This window comes from Panthera tigris, chromosome B1, assembly GCF_018350195.1.
Source record: "Panthera tigris isolate Pti1 chromosome B1, P.tigris_Pti1_mat1.1, whole genome shotgun sequence".
Taxonomy (NCBI): domain Eukaryota; kingdom Metazoa; phylum Chordata; class Mammalia; order Carnivora; family Felidae; genus Panthera; species Panthera tigris.
This window is the reverse complement of record NC_056663.1, coordinates 115,030,702-115,048,962: the sequence shown is the minus strand read 5'-3', so window position 1 is coordinate 115,048,962 and position 18,261 is coordinate 115,030,702. Positions and strand designations below refer to the sequence as shown.

At 37.9% G+C, this 18,261-nt stretch overlaps 1 protein-coding gene and 1 long non-coding RNA gene across 3 annotated transcripts; both read left to right on the top strand.

The window, feature by feature from the left end:
• The first annotated feature begins 741 nt into the window (after positions 1-741).
• On the top strand, positions 742-1,851 carry LOC102948536 (very-long-chain enoyl-CoA reductase). Its single transcript, XM_042982698.1, has one exon. It carries the CDS (start codon positions 810-812, stop codon positions 1,734-1,736), a length of 927 nt encoding a protein of 308 aa, XP_042838632.1. The 5' UTR covers positions 742-809; the 3' UTR covers positions 1,737-1,851.
• A 3,592-nt stretch (positions 1,852-5,443) lies between these two features.
• Positions 5,444-8,841, top strand: LOC122237700. Of its 2 annotated transcripts, XR_006216308.1 has the most exons (3): positions 5,444-5,669; positions 7,141-7,248; positions 8,586-8,841. It is a non-coding gene; the product is annotated as an uncharacterized LOC122237700 (long non-coding RNA). The 2 variants fall into 2 exon arrangements; XR_006216309.1 differs by lacking the exon at positions 7,141-7,248.
• The last annotated feature ends 9,420 nt before the right edge of the window (positions 8,842-18,261 follow it).

Sequence of the window (18,261 nt, the reverse complement as noted above, 5' to 3'; positions counted from 1 at the left end):
ATATATAATGCAGTCAGCTGTAACTTCCTTTCATTTTTTTATTTTTTTTTTAATTTTTTTATAACGTTTATTTATTTTTGAGACAGAGAGAGACAGAGCATGAACGGGGGAGGGTCAGAGAGAGGGAGACACAGAATCTGAAGCAGGCTCCAGGCTCTGAGCAGTCAGCACAGAGCCCCACGCGGGGCTCGAACTCACGGACCGCGAGATCATGACCTGAGCCGAAGTCGGCCACTTAACCGACTGAGCCACCCAGGTGCCCCTATAACTTCCTTTTATGAAAATGACATTGCTTTCCTCACCATAGTGTATATGCCCATTAGTTCCACTTTTAATTTTCACTACCTTGACCACTTTATAATTTGATAATGTTCATAAAGTGAAACAGAATAGTGGATTTTTCACAATCCCTTCTGCGCCTCTTTTCATAGATTGGTGAGCCCTTCAAATATTGCTATTTGTCATTTCATTTTCCTCATTCTTCTCTGACATGTGAACATTGACAGTCTTCAAAATTATCAATACACAGTACCTAATGCTGATTATTTGAGACTAGTTTGCCAATTAGTCATAGATATTTAATATTTGGAGGAATATTATATATATAATATATATAATATATAATTATATATTATATATATAATTATATAATTATATATATTATATATATAATATATAATTATATATTTATATATATAATATTTGGAGGAATATTAATAATATTGGAGGAATAACAGGGAGCCTGTTCCTTGTCGCGCGCAGGTAGGCAGCAGCAGCAGCAGGATTAGTAGGGGTTGTGTGAAGAAGCCATGAAACACTATGAGGTGGAGATTCTGGACGCGAAGACGCGAGAGAAGCTGTGCTTCCTGGACAAGGTGGAGCCCCATGCCACCATTGCCGAGATCAAGAACCTCTTCACCAAGACCCATCCACAGTGGTACCCTGCCCACCAGTCCCTCCGCCTGGACCCCAAGGGCAAGTCCCTGAAGGATGAGGACGTCCTGCAGAAGCTGCCTGTGGGCACCACGGCCACACTCTACTTCCGGGACCTGGGGGCCCAGATCAGCTGGGTGACGGTCTTCCTGACCGAGTACGCAGGGCCCCTTTTCATCTACCTGCTCTTCTACTTCCGGGTGCCCTTCATCTACAGCCACAAGTATGACTTCACGTCCAGCCGGCACATGGTGGTGCACCTTGCCTGCATCTGCCACTCATTCCACTACATCAAGCGTCTGCTGGAGACGCTCTTCGTGCACCGCTTCTCCCACGGCACCATGCCCCTGCGCAACATCTTCAAGAACTGCACCTACTACTGGGGCTTCGCCGCATGGATGGCCTATTACATTAACCACCCTCTCTACACACCCCCCACCTATGGAGCTCAGCAGGTGAAACTGGCCCTCGCCATCTTCGTGATCTGCCAGCTTGGCAACTTTTCCATCCACATGGCCCTGCGGGACCTGCGGCCAGCTGGGTCCAAGACCAGGAAGATCCCATACCCCTCCAAGAACCCCTTCACCTGGCTCTTCCTGCTGGTGTCCTGCCCCAACTATACGTACGAGGTGGGATCCTGGATTGGCTTTGCCATCATGACACAGTGTCTCCCAGTGGCCCTCTTCTCCCTGGTGGGCTTCACTCAGGTGACCATCTGGGCCAAGGGCAAGCACCGCAGCTACCTGAAGGAGTTCCGGGACTACCCGCCTCTGCGCATGCCCATCATCCCCTTCCTGCTCTGAGCCGCCGCCGGCTCCCAGGCTCCACCAAGCCAGGCTCTTCCTCTGTCCCAGAAGCATTCCGAGGGAGGAGGGGGGGACCACCACTGTCTGGCGCTTGGAATAAAACCTGCCTGCCCCGGCCAAAAAAAAAAAAAAAAAACAGTGTTACGCATTAATCTTCCCAAAAGATATTTATTAAGAATAACAGGGGAGCCTGAGTGATTCAGTCGGTTAAGCGTCCCACTTCAGCTCAGGTCATGATTTCATGGTTTGTGAGTTTGAGCCTGATCAGGCTCTGTGCTGACAGATCAGAGCCTGGAGCCTGCTTCATATTCTGTGTCTCCCTCTCTCTCTGCCCCTCCCCACTCATGCTCTGTCTCTCAAAAATAAATAATCATTGAAAAAAAAATTAAAAAGTAAAAGAATAACATATGTGCCAGACACTCTCATTGTTGCTGGGAATACCATGGTGAGCAAAACAGCCACGGTGCCTTCCATTATTCCATTATTAAACTTATAGCCCAATAGGCAAGACAGACATTTATCACATAATCACAGACATGTATAATCACTAGCTTTGATAAATGCTATAAAGGCAAAAGAAATGCAAGGAGCAATTCACATGGGAGTGAGGGTGGTGTCCTGTCAGAGAAAATGTCAACCATTGTGAGCCTTTGTCTGAACCATCATTGGTATGTACACTTGGCTATTTAAGACTTGTCAGCTTTCCTCTGGAGACCTGCAAAAGAGCTGGGCTTGTTCATATGCCTACTCTTCCTTGGTGCAAACCCTGCTATGCTTGTAATCATGGTTGGATTCCCTGACCAACTTCCTCTCTCTTTTGCTCTCTTCCCATTTGTTTGATCCAAGACCAGGAACTCCATGTTTCTCAAATGAGTATGGTCACAGATCCCACATGGCTTTTATGGTTTGTAAAATCAAGTCTTGGTTTTCACACTTTTAATCCTAGACAACACTTAATTTTAAATAAGCTGTTCATAATGATAGTTCAGCAGAAAGGCATGAACTTCTCGACCTAACAGGAATATCTTTTTCCTAATACCTGGTTGACTGACACTACTTTTGTTCTTATTAAACCAAGTTGGCATAGAAATCTTCCCCTAAAAATTTTTGTGTGATCAAGTCTCAAACAAAGAATATATTCATGTATCTTCTGGCAATTTTTAAAAAATAATCTCTAAGCCAATATTTGATTCTGTTCCCCCGTGCTGAGACTACTATGCAAGCCTCCCTCAACTGCTCATCTGCCTTCTTTCTCTTCCCTTTCCCCAATTATCTGATAATGCTCCTGGATTAATCTTTCAAACATGCTCTCCTGCATGATTCATTATTGCCTCCAAGAGAAATTAGAAATGCCTTAGCTAGCTGTGTGAGGCCCTCCACATTCTACTTTTCACTTCTCTTTCCTGGTCTATCCAGGAAAGATACCCCTTCTTCAAGATCTACTAAGTACCTAGCTCTGTTTAACATTTTGTAAGAAGCACTTAAATATTTGTGAATAAATGTCTGCTTTTTATTATATATCCTGTTCAGCCAACCAGCAAAATCTTCACATTTCTTCTATGTATCCAAAGCCTAAATTTCTTTTAGACTTGGTTTTATAAAATTCACTGTGATCTTTCTACGGTGACATCACCTTTGTATAAACTCGTGGGCTTCACTGCTTCTTCGGGAAATAAGGTTCCAGTAGGTATATGAAAACAGCTAGCAGGGATCTTCTCTTCAGTTTCTTTAGCCTGGGAAAATACAAGATGGGTTTGGATATTAAAAAGTAACCAACTAAAATCTGAAAACTGTCATAGGTTCAGCATTTTACTAATATCACTGATGACCCAAATGTCTCTCTTTTATGAGCCTATGACTCATTCCTCTCTGACCAAAAATTTTGGCCCAAAATCCAGACAGGAAAAATTTTTATGAAATTGCTTACATCAAAATGTAAATTATCTGCATGGATTTGTGGGCACTGCAGCCTTCAAATAAAATTGTGTAGGGATATAAGTAAAATGAGTTCAAAGGAATCTTTAGATGTGTGAAGAAATATATACTATATTCTTTTCCCCACCCCCAAGGAAAGAGTACACAGCCAAATCTTTTTTTGTGGATAGACTGGGGGGCATGTAGTTTACGGTCATACATTTTAAGTTTGCTTGGATTTTAAGTGAGCCGTTCAACTCTTGGTGTGTCTCATTGTATAAAGATAATTATATCCTGCTCTTCCCACCAGGCCTAGAAGGAGACACTTCCCCATCTGAACTTTTCCTCCCCAAGGTATTCTGATGTTTGAATGAGGATGGGAATGCTGAGGCACTCATTCCAGCTTTTATGCTATACCAGACAAAATAACTCTTCTCTCTGTTGGGATTTAGAAAAATCTATCCGGAATATGTGCCATAGAAATGACCAGGGGGCCATATAACCATATAGTAATAAGCCATTCCTTCCACTGCCATCTGAAGGATCCTTGTATATTATAGCTATGATCACGTCACCACTTGGATCAAAAGCCTTATGTGGCTTCTCATTTGGGACATTCCATATAGACTTCCCATAAGCCTAACTACCCAATTTACCATTTAAGACTTTCACAATGTGGTTCCCACATACCTGATCAGTATAAATTCTCACCACTTTCTCACTTCTTCATACCAAATTATTTGCATTCCCCTGGACACTGCATGTGTTTCATTAATCTGCTTTTTTCATGCTATTCTCTCTACCGGAGGGTCTTTTTCCTGACTTTTTTTTAACCTGTTGAAGTCATAAGCATTCTTCAAGTTTCAACCAAATAAATTACCTCTTCTTTTGCAAAGCCTCCCTCAGTGCCACTGTCAAAGTGACCACTCCTTCTCTATCTCCCGATATTTTACAAACACTTTTGTTATGGAACCATGAGAAATACACTACTATTTTAGGTAAGCCACTGCAAGTTGGAGTGTATTTCTTCCAACAGTTTGGGCCATATCCTGATGCAATAGATCTAAAAGTTTAAGGGCCAAGCCATTGGGATTTTGAAGCAAATATACCACTTGCCATTAAATTTTCTTTCACTCTTCTTTCTATACTACTGATAGGTTTTCATTATATAAAATCACTATGCCAAAGCTACCCTAAATAATCTAGAGCTTCTCCTTTTATTTTCTTTCCCAGGTTGTAAATGTGGCCTCATATCTTTCTCCTGCGCTGCCACATCCCTGTAACCTGATTCTGTCTCCTAAATTCAATTGCTCAACCAGGCTTAATTAATATGAGGAACAACCTGAGATCATAAAGGGGAAAAGATATGTTCACTGTTCATAGAGTTCCATAGGAGTGGAAATACATCTAATACAATAGGGTGAGTGCAGTCCTAGTGTCTACACAAGATTGAGGGAGCATAGAGAAGGGAATGATTCATTGTCCCTGGTTTTGAAGGTCAGGTGTTAGTAAGCCACGAGAATCAGGCAGTGTTTTAGAGAAGGTAACATTTGAACTATCTCATTTCCCAGTGGGCAATAGGATAAAAGGAGATCCAGGTAGAGGGAATATCAGGTACAAAGGTGCAGAGTTTAGCGGCAGTATGGGAACCTCAAGTTATTCTGCATGAGTGGAGCTTATGGAACAAGGTGAGGCATGGCAGGATATAGGGCTGAATGCCCGGTTAGGACCATGTCATAAAGGGCCTCATTCACTACACAAAGGAATCCAGACTTTTAAGTTCTAAGGTTGGGGGCAGACATTTAATGGTTCTAAGCAAGAGGAGTTACAAAAAATTAGCTTTGTATTTGGAAGAGATTGAGACCAGACAAAAAGACACCAGTTAAAAGGCTCTGACCTCCAAGGCCCCTTCAAAGAAAGAATCGAAGAATACCAAAACTCAGAGGGAGTCAAAGGAGAAACAGAAAAAGCACCTGAACCGGGGCTGATGAAAAGTATCAACAAAAGGTCTTGCAGGTGGGTTGTATGAAGAGAGTATCAGAGAGGATGGCCAAGATAAATCCTAGCTTTTCAGTTTGGGTTGGGGCAGAAAAAGTCCTAAGTTCAGCATTAGACAAGCTGAGTTGGAGGAATCTGTGTACACCCTTGATGTGCTCATGCTGATCCCCCAAATGGCTTACTTGTAAAACCATACGCTGGGGGCGGGAGGTTAGAAATGATAAGAAGGAGTAGAGAGACATAAGTCCACATAATCCCCTCATTCATTTGTTCTGATTCCAACATTTAAGCTTTGGGGATGATAGGCTTTGAAACTACAGGAATAAAAATTAATATGAAGAGAAAGAATAGTTTCCCTTCTTGCAATTTTGTTCATACTTTTTTCTGGTTCCCAAATGGAAGCCTTTCCAATCAATTCTCCTTCTGTTGAAGGTAACACGGGAGAACCGGTGCTTGTTAAATGTTAAAGCTTTCCATAAATTGCATTTTAATTCCTACAATAAGCCTCCATTAAATTAGCATCATTATCCCAATTTTACAGATGAGAAAGCCTAGACTTTCTCAAGGTCCCCCAGCTGGTAAATGGTGGGGTGTGCATATAAATCTACAACTGTCTGGTTCTAAAGTCCATGCTTCTTCCATTCCATGACATTGACTATCAAGGAATATCTTGGCTCTGGAAATCAGGCTCAGGGTATTTGTCAGTTATGAGAACACCAAAAGGTTTCCCTGTCCCTGAAGCTGTAACATGCTCTAAGAAGCATTCCTCCACAGACGCATTTCTGCCAAATGTTTAAAGTCAATTTCAGGGGGCGCCTGGGTGGCTCAGTCAGTTAAGCGGCCGACTTCAGCTCGGGTCATGATCTCGCGGTCCGTGAGTTCAAGCCCCGCGTTGGACACTGTGCTGACAGCTCAGACCCTGGAGCCTGTTTCAGATTCTGTGTCTCCCTCTCTCTGACCCTCCCCCATTCATGCTTTGTCTCTCTGTCTCAAAAATAAATAAACGTTAAAAAAAAAATTTAAAAAAAAAAGTCAATTTCAGAAATGATCACACCTACCTTATTCCATGTAAGAAATCCTTTTGATAATTTGCTAAAGCTAAATGAAAAACCATCCAATCAAATAATACATGATCAAGCAGAAGAATGTAAGAATTATGAAAAAATCCTTCCGAATCATCCTATACGGAGTTCAACTACTACCACTTGGGAGGTACTGCACACATTCTCCTTTCACTGGACAGTCAACCTGCCAATACCGGCTTCTAAGTCTTCTCAGCCCCCTATAAGAGGTTTTCAGTCCTAACAGAGCTGCACGACTAGGGAGGATAAGAGATTTCTCTTGGAATCCCTGTGTGAAAAGATCAAAATTCTATTTAAACCAAACACAAATACTACTTGATAGATTATTATACTACATGTCTTAATCAGCATTTTCTGTTGGTACTTATCCTACCCAGCAAAGCACATTACCTTGTGCGTTTTCCTAGGAAACTTCAAAGTGCCCTTTGCGCGACCATGGAAAGATGATGAGCCGTAAAAGAAGTGCTTGGAAAGCAACTTGCATTCCCTTAACAGCTCTAACCACACTACACAGCGTATGTCAAAATGTTAAAGAGAACAGAAACTCCTAACGCTTTGTGCAATGTATACAGTTCCTGAGCTTTGATGTTTCTGTTTCTGCCCCTTTAGTTGTACAGAATTGCTTGGTTTTTTTTTGTTGTTGTTGTTTTAAATCTTTCATGTCTCATTACTGACCTGTCAAACATTATTTTAACTTAAAGAGTAGCTGACGCCTTGCAGTAAACCTTGAAATCCCCCTTTTAAAAACAATCTGCCTTTATACTATACATCTCTATAGTATGGCTATGTTTTTATTACCAGGAACATGTCTTGGAGAGAAATCCTCTACTCAAGTATTTATGTCCAAACAAATGTAGCCACATGAGTCCAGACTTGGTTTTTTGCACTAATGCTACATGCCTGGTGTCTCAATGAGTTAAAATGGAAATTCAGAGGCTTTGAAAAGTTTAGGGATGTCAAAGGCATCTCCCCATTTTTTCAGACTCCCCTTTTACACCCCGAATTATTCTCTTAACACCACTTTCTACGTTATGCATTTTCACAAATTTAAGGTAATTACCTAACTCCTAAATCAATTTTTCTCTTCAGAATGAATTAAACATTTCTCTCAGGTAACCATTTCATTTGGCTCAGTAAAGATTACTCCTTCTCCGCTATCACCACCACCATTATCACCAACTCCCACTTTTTTCATTGTTTTGGCAAACACTGACTTGATTTCCCTTCCTTCCCCTCCCCCCTTGCTGGTTTTTTCCTCCTCCTGAACAGACCCTTTGAAGTGTTTCCCAACAGCTTCATTGAGGAGGAGGTAACAATGCACAGAAATGCTGTGTGACTTAGTGAGCTTGAAAGATCTGGACATCAGAGGGAAGGAAGTGGGGGATCTGCATAAAAGAGGTTTTCTTCATGATTGAACTGAATGGAATTGTTCTGGAGGAAGTGATACACGGTCCCATTCATGGGTGGTAGTGTTATACTGAAAGGGTGGCAGGAGATACTATAATTGGACTCCCTCACAAGTGTTTCAAAGCTACTGCATTATCATAAATGGCATTTTTTCCATTTATATCCTGCAATTGTTAGTCATTGTTTATAAGAATACTGTAGTATTAGCCTTGTATTTTTTGGCCATTATGAGAATTGCTTTCATTGATGGGCAAGCTAGAGTCATAGTTTTCAAAGTCATTCTTGTGTAAGATACCAAATTACATTCACTGAGATGATAATAAATGTGGGTACTTTTTAAACAATTTTAATAAAGCACATACTTTGAATAAAAGTGCATTCGTTCTTACTTTAAAACTATGGACTAATCCATTTCCACTTAAAGCTTTTCTTATTTTATTTTTAGGATTCTGAATAGAAGATTCAAAAGGAAATTTTTAATGACCGTGCCTGTATTTGAGCAATTTTCCCCAAGATGCGCTTTGGTAAATTCCCCACATTTTCTAACTGCAAGAATTCATCAGACCTCAGGAAATTTTCTCCTATACCTTTTACCTTTCCAACAGCGACAACATACCCTCACCCAAAAAGAGAAACTTTAAGTGAAATTGAGGTCACTGCCTATGCTTGGATCAGCTCTGAATACAGTCCCTTGGTGTGTGTGTGTGTGTGTGTGTGCTCTATTTTTATTTTTTAAGTTTTTATTTTAATACCAATTAGTTAACATACAGTGTTATATTAGTCTCTGTTTTGTTACCTTAACCTGCCTTACCCTCAGGTCTCTCTCCTTTGAGACAAGAGGATCAAACAAAATTCCTGAAATCTCTTTAATCTAGGTTTAACATTCCATAAACAAACAAACAAACAAACAAAAACAATAAATCAAAGAGTGAAGAAACTACCTTGAGAGGGGAGTAAAGCCAGATTTATATGTGTGTTTTTGAACAGTTCTGAGGTTACACATTGAGTTTTTCATTCTTTCATCCATCCATTCATTCATTCTTAGTCTTTTTTTTTTTTGAGCACCAGTCTCTTTATGTTCTGAGTATAAATATAATATTCCCAAAGAACTCACAATCTAATGAATCAGCATTCTCAATTTTTTATAGACTCCTCTGTTTCCTTAGGTGCTAAGAATATATTTTCAAAACAATGCTTTCCTACTTCTTACTGCTAATAGAGGTTTTGCTAAATAAAACCTGACTGCTTAAATAAGATATGCATTTCTAACTATTTGAGAAAGTAATTATATCTCTGATATAATTCGGGAGTGGATATATAAGTAATTTTTTAAAAATCAGTTTAATTTTTTTTAATTTTTTATTGTCTCACTCTCTCTCAAACGTACAAATTACTCAACTACACATGCTCAGGGAATGTTTCATGATTCCCAAAGGTCCTTTCTTCCAGAGTCCCTTTCCTCTCTTCTTCTTTTTTTAATGTCCATCTTCATATTTTAAAGTCTAAATAAATGTACCCAGGGAATTATAAATTGATTTATTTTTGCTCTCTTTCCTATAAATATGTCCAATTAGTTAATTTTATGATTCTTAAGTATCAATTACATCTGACATAGGTGACTTAACCTACATTTTTCTTACATTTTTTTTTTTTGTTTGAGCTTTTCTTTCACAGGAAATGGCTAAGGATATACTTCACATGCAACTCAATAACATGCTAATAAATCTGGTTCTCTCTTGCTTCTTTATAATCATGGTGCTTCAACTGTAACCTTATTAATTTCAACACCTTTCATTTTCACTTATTTTTTCTAACTGCATATAAACTTCTAGAAGTATCAAAATACTTATTTCCTTTTATTTCCCTCCCCCTTCCTCCAAAACAAAGAAACAAACAAACAAACAAACACTAGAGCATGCCATAAAGTCTGCAGACAGGAACCCTCTTCAACAATAGGAAAAAAGCACTGACTGCTTTCCATAACCTGTAAGTGACTATCAGTAAGGATGTTCTACTTTATATCTACTTTGTGCAACAAGGGAAAAATGTTGAGAATGTAAAGTTAATTTCGGTGAAAATAACCACAAGTTGGTAGAATTTAAAATTTTAAGGGAATTGCAGAGCAAAATAAAAAAAAAAGAAAGAAAATTCATGTCAATTATAGTTTCAACAGCCTTGGAAAATAACAGAAGGATGTACTAGGTAAGATACTGGTGACCCGGATGATCAGACTACCAGCACATTTATAGAGCTATACGTGAAAACCGGAAGGTCTAAGAGCCTGAAGACGATATGCCAATCTCCCCACAGAGCCTGGATGCTTACATTGCTGTGCTGTTGGTGTCTTGTATACAATACAAGGAACAAGCACAACTCCCAATATAATCAAAACATGATTTTGTTTTTGTGTACCGTGGTCCCTTTAAAATGTACTCAGGGGTGGTAATCTTCTGACCCTGATGAGACCTCAAGGTCACTTGAAGTTGTAAACACAGGCTCAATTTGGTAAGTAAAATGTCACACCCTATGTAATATAATTCTACATTTCATGTTGTATTAAATATTCCCTCCTTTCTAGCTGGCTAGAACCTATGGGGTTTGTTACAGAACAGATGGTCAGTTTCTTATTTGCTTCCCCCTTCCCCATCACTCACTTGAACTCTCTTCCTTGGCACTTCAGGTTGCCCACACCTCACACACAGGGTCTTGCTATTAGAATCCATCATCCTCCTTGAGGGTCAAAACAGGTCCTCCCTTACATGGGTAGCCCACATCCGATTCACTGAAAACACACTGTTTGTCCCAAGCTCAATAGAAGTGGGCAATGATCCAAACAGAATGTGTTTCCCCCTCTCTGGCATGAATTAAGCATCTTCTGATGATGCCAGTTAACCATAGTGAACATATTTCAAGCTTTTGAATGATCGCATGGAAGTCCCCGTCACTACGCTTGAGGTGAAGAAGGAAGCACTCTAAGCCTTCCCTCGTTGAGATAAATAAGGCCAACAACCAATGACAGATCTGAAAAGAACTGTTATCCCTTCTCATTCTTTTTAAAATATTCCTCAGGGGTTTTAACTGTATCAAACTGGTTCTGTGTCATCTATTTGGAAATTTCCTCTTCATATTCTAACATGTTAGAAATTCACATCTATCGTGCCTTGATTCCTTGCTCAAAATACCAATTTTTTACAACCAATTATAAAGCCACTAATAGGTCTTCTGTCCCTGAGGGCCTGCTCATTTGTTCAGTGAGTTTACGGAGGGGACAGCGCTTGTTAATGGCTGCAGATCAAGGTTAGCAAACTCAAGTTCTTTTGGACAGGAACATGGGTGAATGACTCTGGTCAGGTGGGAACTGTGGTCTATTACGAGAACATGCCAGTCCAAAGGGGAAGATGTCACTTGGCCATTGTGAGTTCAGTGACACCAAACTTTCTAATTTTTCAAGAGAAGTTGAAAATAAAAGTTTTTTATGTGCCATCTCTGTATTTTACGTGTAGGCTTAAAATGGCCTGAGAACCTCATTCAGGTCACACACTGGAAGATTAGTGGACTAGGTTCTGATAGAAGATCAGCAGTTTGTGATTTTCATTATAAGTTGTGCTCTCAGCTATGCCCAGCTGTCATTCACAGTCACGTGTTTGGTGACTAGGAACTCAGGTGAGAGGAGAGCAACAGAGCTACTCTGTCCTGAGAATAAAGCCCAGTGTAGAAACCTGGAATTCTCTTCATGTGTAAATAAATGAACATTTAAGACACTTTAATGCAAATCTGGAAAAGGATAGGGTGGTGGGTAAATGTACTTTTGTTATTCAGGATGGTAGCTATTTTTCACCTTCCTTGTCCATTTACAAACAGTCAGATGAATAAAACAAGCAGAACAGGTTTCTTCTAATCACACTAATCCTGTACTAAGCATACCCCTCTTCCTGCTTGCTTTGGCTATTCAAGTGTTGGTGGTGATATAAGTGTTGAAGGTCATTATCTACCAGGGGGATTAATCCCCATTGGGCGGTTGCATTTGCAACCTAAATTTAAAATGTTTTTCTCAGATGCTTTGAACCAACAATTTCAAGCTGCTGAATCTTAGATGCCATCCCAAGAGCTTCAAATGGAATATTATATTATAATACCTCCACACCCATTAATCTCTCACCACCACACACATACACACAAACACACACAAACTTCTGGAAAAAAAATAATGTTTAAAGCAATGCTGGCTGCATGGGCTGTGGGTACAGAGGGTTTATTTTACTATTTTATTTACTTTTGTTTATGCTTGACATTCTTTATAATAATATATTGCAAATGCAGCAGAGACTTGGTTATAACAACCAGTAATGCAATCAAAATATTAGATTATTGGGTATAAGTAATTTTTATTTATAAATAAGCTCCTCATATTATAATCATCTTGCCATAGAAAATCACATTAAATATCTAATGTTGAGTCATTACCCCAACGTAAATACTTACATGGTTACCCACTTCCTATTGGTTTATAATTCCATGGACACAGAGTAACTTGAGTTTGGATGTGTTTTCATTTACTCTAAACTATGTTGACAAGAAGGGTTTAATGAAATTTTTCAAGGGTATTCCCTACAGTAAACCTAACTTTTCATTGCTTTAAAATGCAATATAGTGCCTTGGAGGAAATGGGGGCTCATAAGTGTTTACTAAATACAGAAAAAAAGTTAATAAATAGTAGCTAAAGCAGAGTACTAACATTACACAATGACTTCTTACTTCAGGTAATTTGAGCTTAAAGTGTGGAAAATATATCTGAAGGTTGTTGATTACATACTTTGAAAGCAACCATAAACACCACATACATATGCATGTACATCGAAAAGAGATTCGTGAACATGTGTGAAAAGATTTGCCAGTTAGCTCTAAAAAGTTAAGATTTGTTGAAATGTATTTAATTGTGACATAAAATCAAATAATTTAAAGCCCAAACTCTTAATATATACTACAGTGTGCTGATAAACGTGCAGTGTTTGAGGAAACATGTGACTGACACATATCTAAAAAATAAACTAAAATTTTATATCTCCATTTGTCCAGCTTTTAAATGACTTACAACAGAATAAAAAAAAGTTTCGGGGGCTGCTGCAGAGCAAAAATGGCTGGTTAAAACATCTCATTCTTAAGATGTCTTCAAATTTGGGGTACTGAAAGGAAAGATTTTTTTATTAAAGAGTCAGAAAATGAACAGGGAGGAAAACTCTAGCCAAAGCATTGTCACATTAAAACAGATCCAAGCCCTGCTGATCTTCTCCAGTTTTTCCTTCAAGCAAATCAAAGATGCCTAACTTTAAGAGATCAAACTGCCAGAGGTCTGTTTCATTTAAGAGCCATAAATTTAGGAGGGGCCCAGAAACACATCTTCATGAGCAGCAGTTTTCGGGAATAAGGAAATGCCTATAATAGCACACTATTTGAAAGCCATGGACAGTAGAGATGCTCAAGAAATTTTGGTTAATAAGCATTCTAGCAAGGAATATAAATTGTTTCTAGAAAGGCCCTTTCTACTTTAAGAGATTAACTTGGATATTCATAGTAAAATACCACCAAGAGCCAGGAATTTTCCAAGAGCCAGGTTTATCATTATAGGAATTGGTATTCTTATTGACATCCAGGACATTTTTTCAATGGGCAATATTTTCTGCTGGAATTGGTCCCAGGAAATGGTCCTCTGATTTATTCAAGAAGAAAAACTTTTATATAAAATATGGGTCAACAGCTGGTATCTTGTAGGTCCTCATCCAAAGGTGGCATAAATAAGGCAAACATGGCAAGCCTCAGTTCAAAAGAGACCATAATACTCTATGATCTTTATGGAATTCTCCTTCAAATACTTCAAAGCCTCTGATAGATAATATGTCATGAACTCGAAGACAGATAAGGGAAAAAATACCATTTCCTTACTTCATGGGCATAAAATCCAAAAAGATGAAAAGAGAAATGACTCTAACCTAGGCTTCTCTTCAGAAAAAAAAAACCAAAAAAACAAAAAAACAAAAAAACACCACTACTAACACCAACAACAAAAAACACCATATAAATCTAACAAAATACATCCAGTCACAGCTATGTGTATAATTTCGGCAAAACTAGTTATTTTCTTATTTGATCATTTGGGCAAAAACAATAACTTGTTTAATGAATTACCATTACTCCTGTAGCTTCCTTCTCTCATCCAGCTTCCAGAATGTCTACCAAGGTTTCTAAAACACAACCTGTTATTTTCATTATCTTAATCAAAATCTATAGGGGATCCACATGGTCTGCACTGGATTAACTAAAGGATCCTCTGAGTGGCATTCTTCAATCTACACTACTCTTCACTCATTCATTCATGCATCTCCCTCCCTATGACTTTTCCTACACTCTAACCATATTAAGATACTCAATATTACTTATGCAAGGTGGTAGACTTCTATATTTCTGTATCTTTTCTTCTTCTATTTCTCCTATTGTAAATGCTTTTACTTTTGTTCACGTGATAAAAGAAAATTCTAATTCATATCAAGATGAAATTCACACATTTTATTCTTTGAGAATCAATTCTTGAATCTTTCATCTAAGAAAATAAATCATTTCTTTCTCTGTGTTCCTCTAACAATTCATTCACATTTTTAATAGAGCTCTTAATGTGCTATAATTGGTTGAATATATGTTTGTTTCTTTTACTGGATGTCGGGACCATGGCTTACTTATGTCCATAACTTATACCTCAGACTGTTGCCTGGAAACTCAATGGGCATTTGTTAAACAGAAGAAATTAGATGTAGGAACTTATAGAACCCACTTTTTTTGACATTAAGATTTTTCAAGTCGGTTGGTATATTTACATCTCTGTGCTAGCAGGTGTGAGCATTCACAGCATAGGAAGGAGACAGGTCTCAACTTGGATCCTCCCATCATTAGAAGGGACTGGAAGACAAGTAGATGCCAATAATGCAATTCTACATCCAATGTAGTAGTTATGTTGAAACCTGATTCAAAAAGAAGTCTCTGTTCTTAGGATTATTCCGTTTTGCTCATTAGGAAATATATTCTTCTGAGATTAACATAATTCTTTGTAAATTAATTCTCTACTGGTACCAAATGAAATATTTGCCCAGTTTTCGCACTTATATTAAGGTTCTCCATTCCAAATGATGCTGGTACACAATTATCAGTGTGGATGCTCTGACTTATATATGTGCCTCTTACTGATGACATTAGAGAATGAGGTGGGATTCACCTTTACTATAACTGCTCTGAGGTAATTGTACTGAAATGTTTCTAAGACCCCAAAGCTGCAAATCAAACCATTTTGAATTTTGAAATGAATCTTGGCCAGACCACTAAGTTTTACCTATCCCATCAGAGAAGAATGGATCATTTCTATGCCTTGAGAGTGTTTGTGCCTTTATACCTCAGTTACTCTTTGAAACGAGTTTTCAGTGATAAAGACAACAAATAATTTTGTAAAATTAGCTGATTCCAAATGACTGTCCCATGGAAATTCCATCTAAAGTAATGCTGGGCCACGAACAAATATTGTATGTTGAATATAGTCTAAAATAAAGTAATGTGGCCTCCTTTGAGACGCATATGAGACAGTTGATAGAAAATTTACCTTTTTAAACTCTACAGAGTAATATAAGTTACTAAGAATCTCTTGCTTTAATGCTGAGCTTTATTTGTCAAAATACCAGTGCAATAACCATATTTGAATTCAAAGCATTCTAGGTCATTTTTGTAAGAAAGAATACAGTGTACTGTTTTTGTGGGATATATGGGTGATTGGACCATTTACATCTAAATATAAACAGTAAAAATTCCTTAGATAAATGTGATGTACTGTGAGTTATGTGGTCTGAAATGCAATGAATGGTTAATCATGGAAGCCAGAAAGTTCTAGGAGAAATTTCATTTGGAACATCAATATATAGGCTACATGCCAAATGAAAATTTCACTCTGCTGGAACATGCTTCCTTTCAATTCAAGGAAGGAAGAATAAAATGGTATGTAAGATTGTGCAGGAACTTTATATTTCAGAGACACGATAGGAAAAGAAATATATCTCAAGAGACAACTTCAGGGAAGGGGGTGATTTCTCAGTCTTCCCAAGTTTCCAGAAGACTGTCACACAAATTTTTTCTACTCATATAAAGTTCACTGAGAAGATTGGGAGGAGGGAATGAAGGGGTTTGGGGGGGAGGAATTCTTTGTCTGCTTAGTAAATCTGCTAACTTTGCAAATCTACTGGGGTCTTCAGAACATGTGTAGCCCATTCAGATCTAGTAAACACAGAATGATAGAATATGTCTTCTATATATTTATTTTCTCATTACCTTTGAAGAAACCACTGATGCAATATTTTTATTTTCTTTTTTGGAGTCCCACTCACACACATACCTTTAATATTGTCTCTCGGTTCATCTGAGATAGGTTTGTACTAGTAGAAAAAAGATCATTTTTACAAAGCACACCCCACTTATTCTTAAGATAAATTAACTTCGAGCAACCTCATGGGGAAAAGGGGACACTTATAATTGCTCAAAAGAAAAAACATGTTTTACACAAGTTATTAAGCCAAGGAAGTGATATACAGAAAATACATATAAGGAACACAAGAGGAATTCGGAGTCAAAGAGCATAATCCTTTTTGTCTGTTATAATTTCTCTATTGAGTGGTACAAACATGAAATTGTTTTTCTGCTCTTCCATGTTAGTGGTTGCTTTGAGGATATGTTCACCTACCTCAGTATCGGTCACAGTTATTTGTGGGGTTTTTCTTGTGTCATGTTCCCAAAAGGTGCTAAAATTGATTTTCTTCTATGCAAAATTATTTTGGTGCATTTTACATGTGTCCCAAGCTTCAATGACATTTGGTTATCATTAAATGACTACAGAGAAGGAAAAATAAGAAAGGAGAAGCATTCCAGTTCTTATATGCACTCACTCAGATCTCTAACTCTTTGAGAACCAAGAATTCTTTGCTCCATTAACAGAACAATAGCATTCTTAGGCTTGGGGGAAAAATGTGTATATATATATATATATATATATATATATATATATAAAACAAAAGAGTTACAAAGCCACAGTATTTCTGCAAGAGATATCATTAATTATACATTCTGTCTCAAACTCCATGCCAATTTTCTCCTTGACAAACCACAGACAGATCTTTCCTGGCTCTGTATTTAAGATAAGAAATAATAGATGGAGGGCAAGGACGAATGTTAGAAACTTGGTTGAATCTTGTGTTTGTCTAAACCCATTTATGACAAAGTCTATTCATAATAACATACTTTTATTAGCTTTTATTTAGTCTTTTACTCTGGGCAAAAACAAATGGTCAATATTGGCTAAGTGATTTCCTGGTACTAGTCCTAATACTGGTCCTATACAGATCTAGTGGGCAAGCTATAGCTCTTCTGGGAGAATAAGGGTTGGGAAAATGGCCTAGAATTAAAAAAATAATAAAAATGGCCTAGAAAACTAATAATTTTAAAGAACACAAAAGCTCCTGTGTTCTAATTCCACTCATTGTCTTTTTACATATTTCAGTGATGTGTTTGAAAAGCCCAAATATGTCTGATATTGAGACTAGAATGTTCCTTCTACATGCTTATGACATGACTATGTCACAGACTATCAGAACTCTCAAGGGAAAATTGGTTCTGCTTGCTAGCTGTTATCAGAAAAGTTTGCTTAAAATCATTTACTTAAAAACCAAAATTATTTGCGTCAATTATCTTCCAAAATGTACTTGATCATATCAACACCATGTAACAAGATAATTAATTTAGTTACTTGAGCATACATTTGTAATTCATTCATGCTGGTAGATTCACCAAGGAAACCAGTTTCTTAAAACCAGATGTTCCATCAGTACATTTGCTGTGATATTTTTTTCTATAGCCATGGTGGGTGGCTGGTAACGTATGTTTTGAAAATGTTCCAGTCTAAATCATCTTGATCACATTGTATGGTGAAGAACTTTGGAGGCTTAATAATCCATTTATTCATATGCTGGAAAAAAAAAAACTCTAAACTGTTTCTTAAGTAAACTCTTGGATCTCCCTACTCCATTAGCCCACCTTGATGT

Coding starts and splice junctions, on each gene's coding strand:
- LOC102948536 (XM_042982698.1), top strand. CDS start 810: ATGAAACACTATGAGGTGGAGATTCTGGACGCGAAGACGCGAGAGAAG.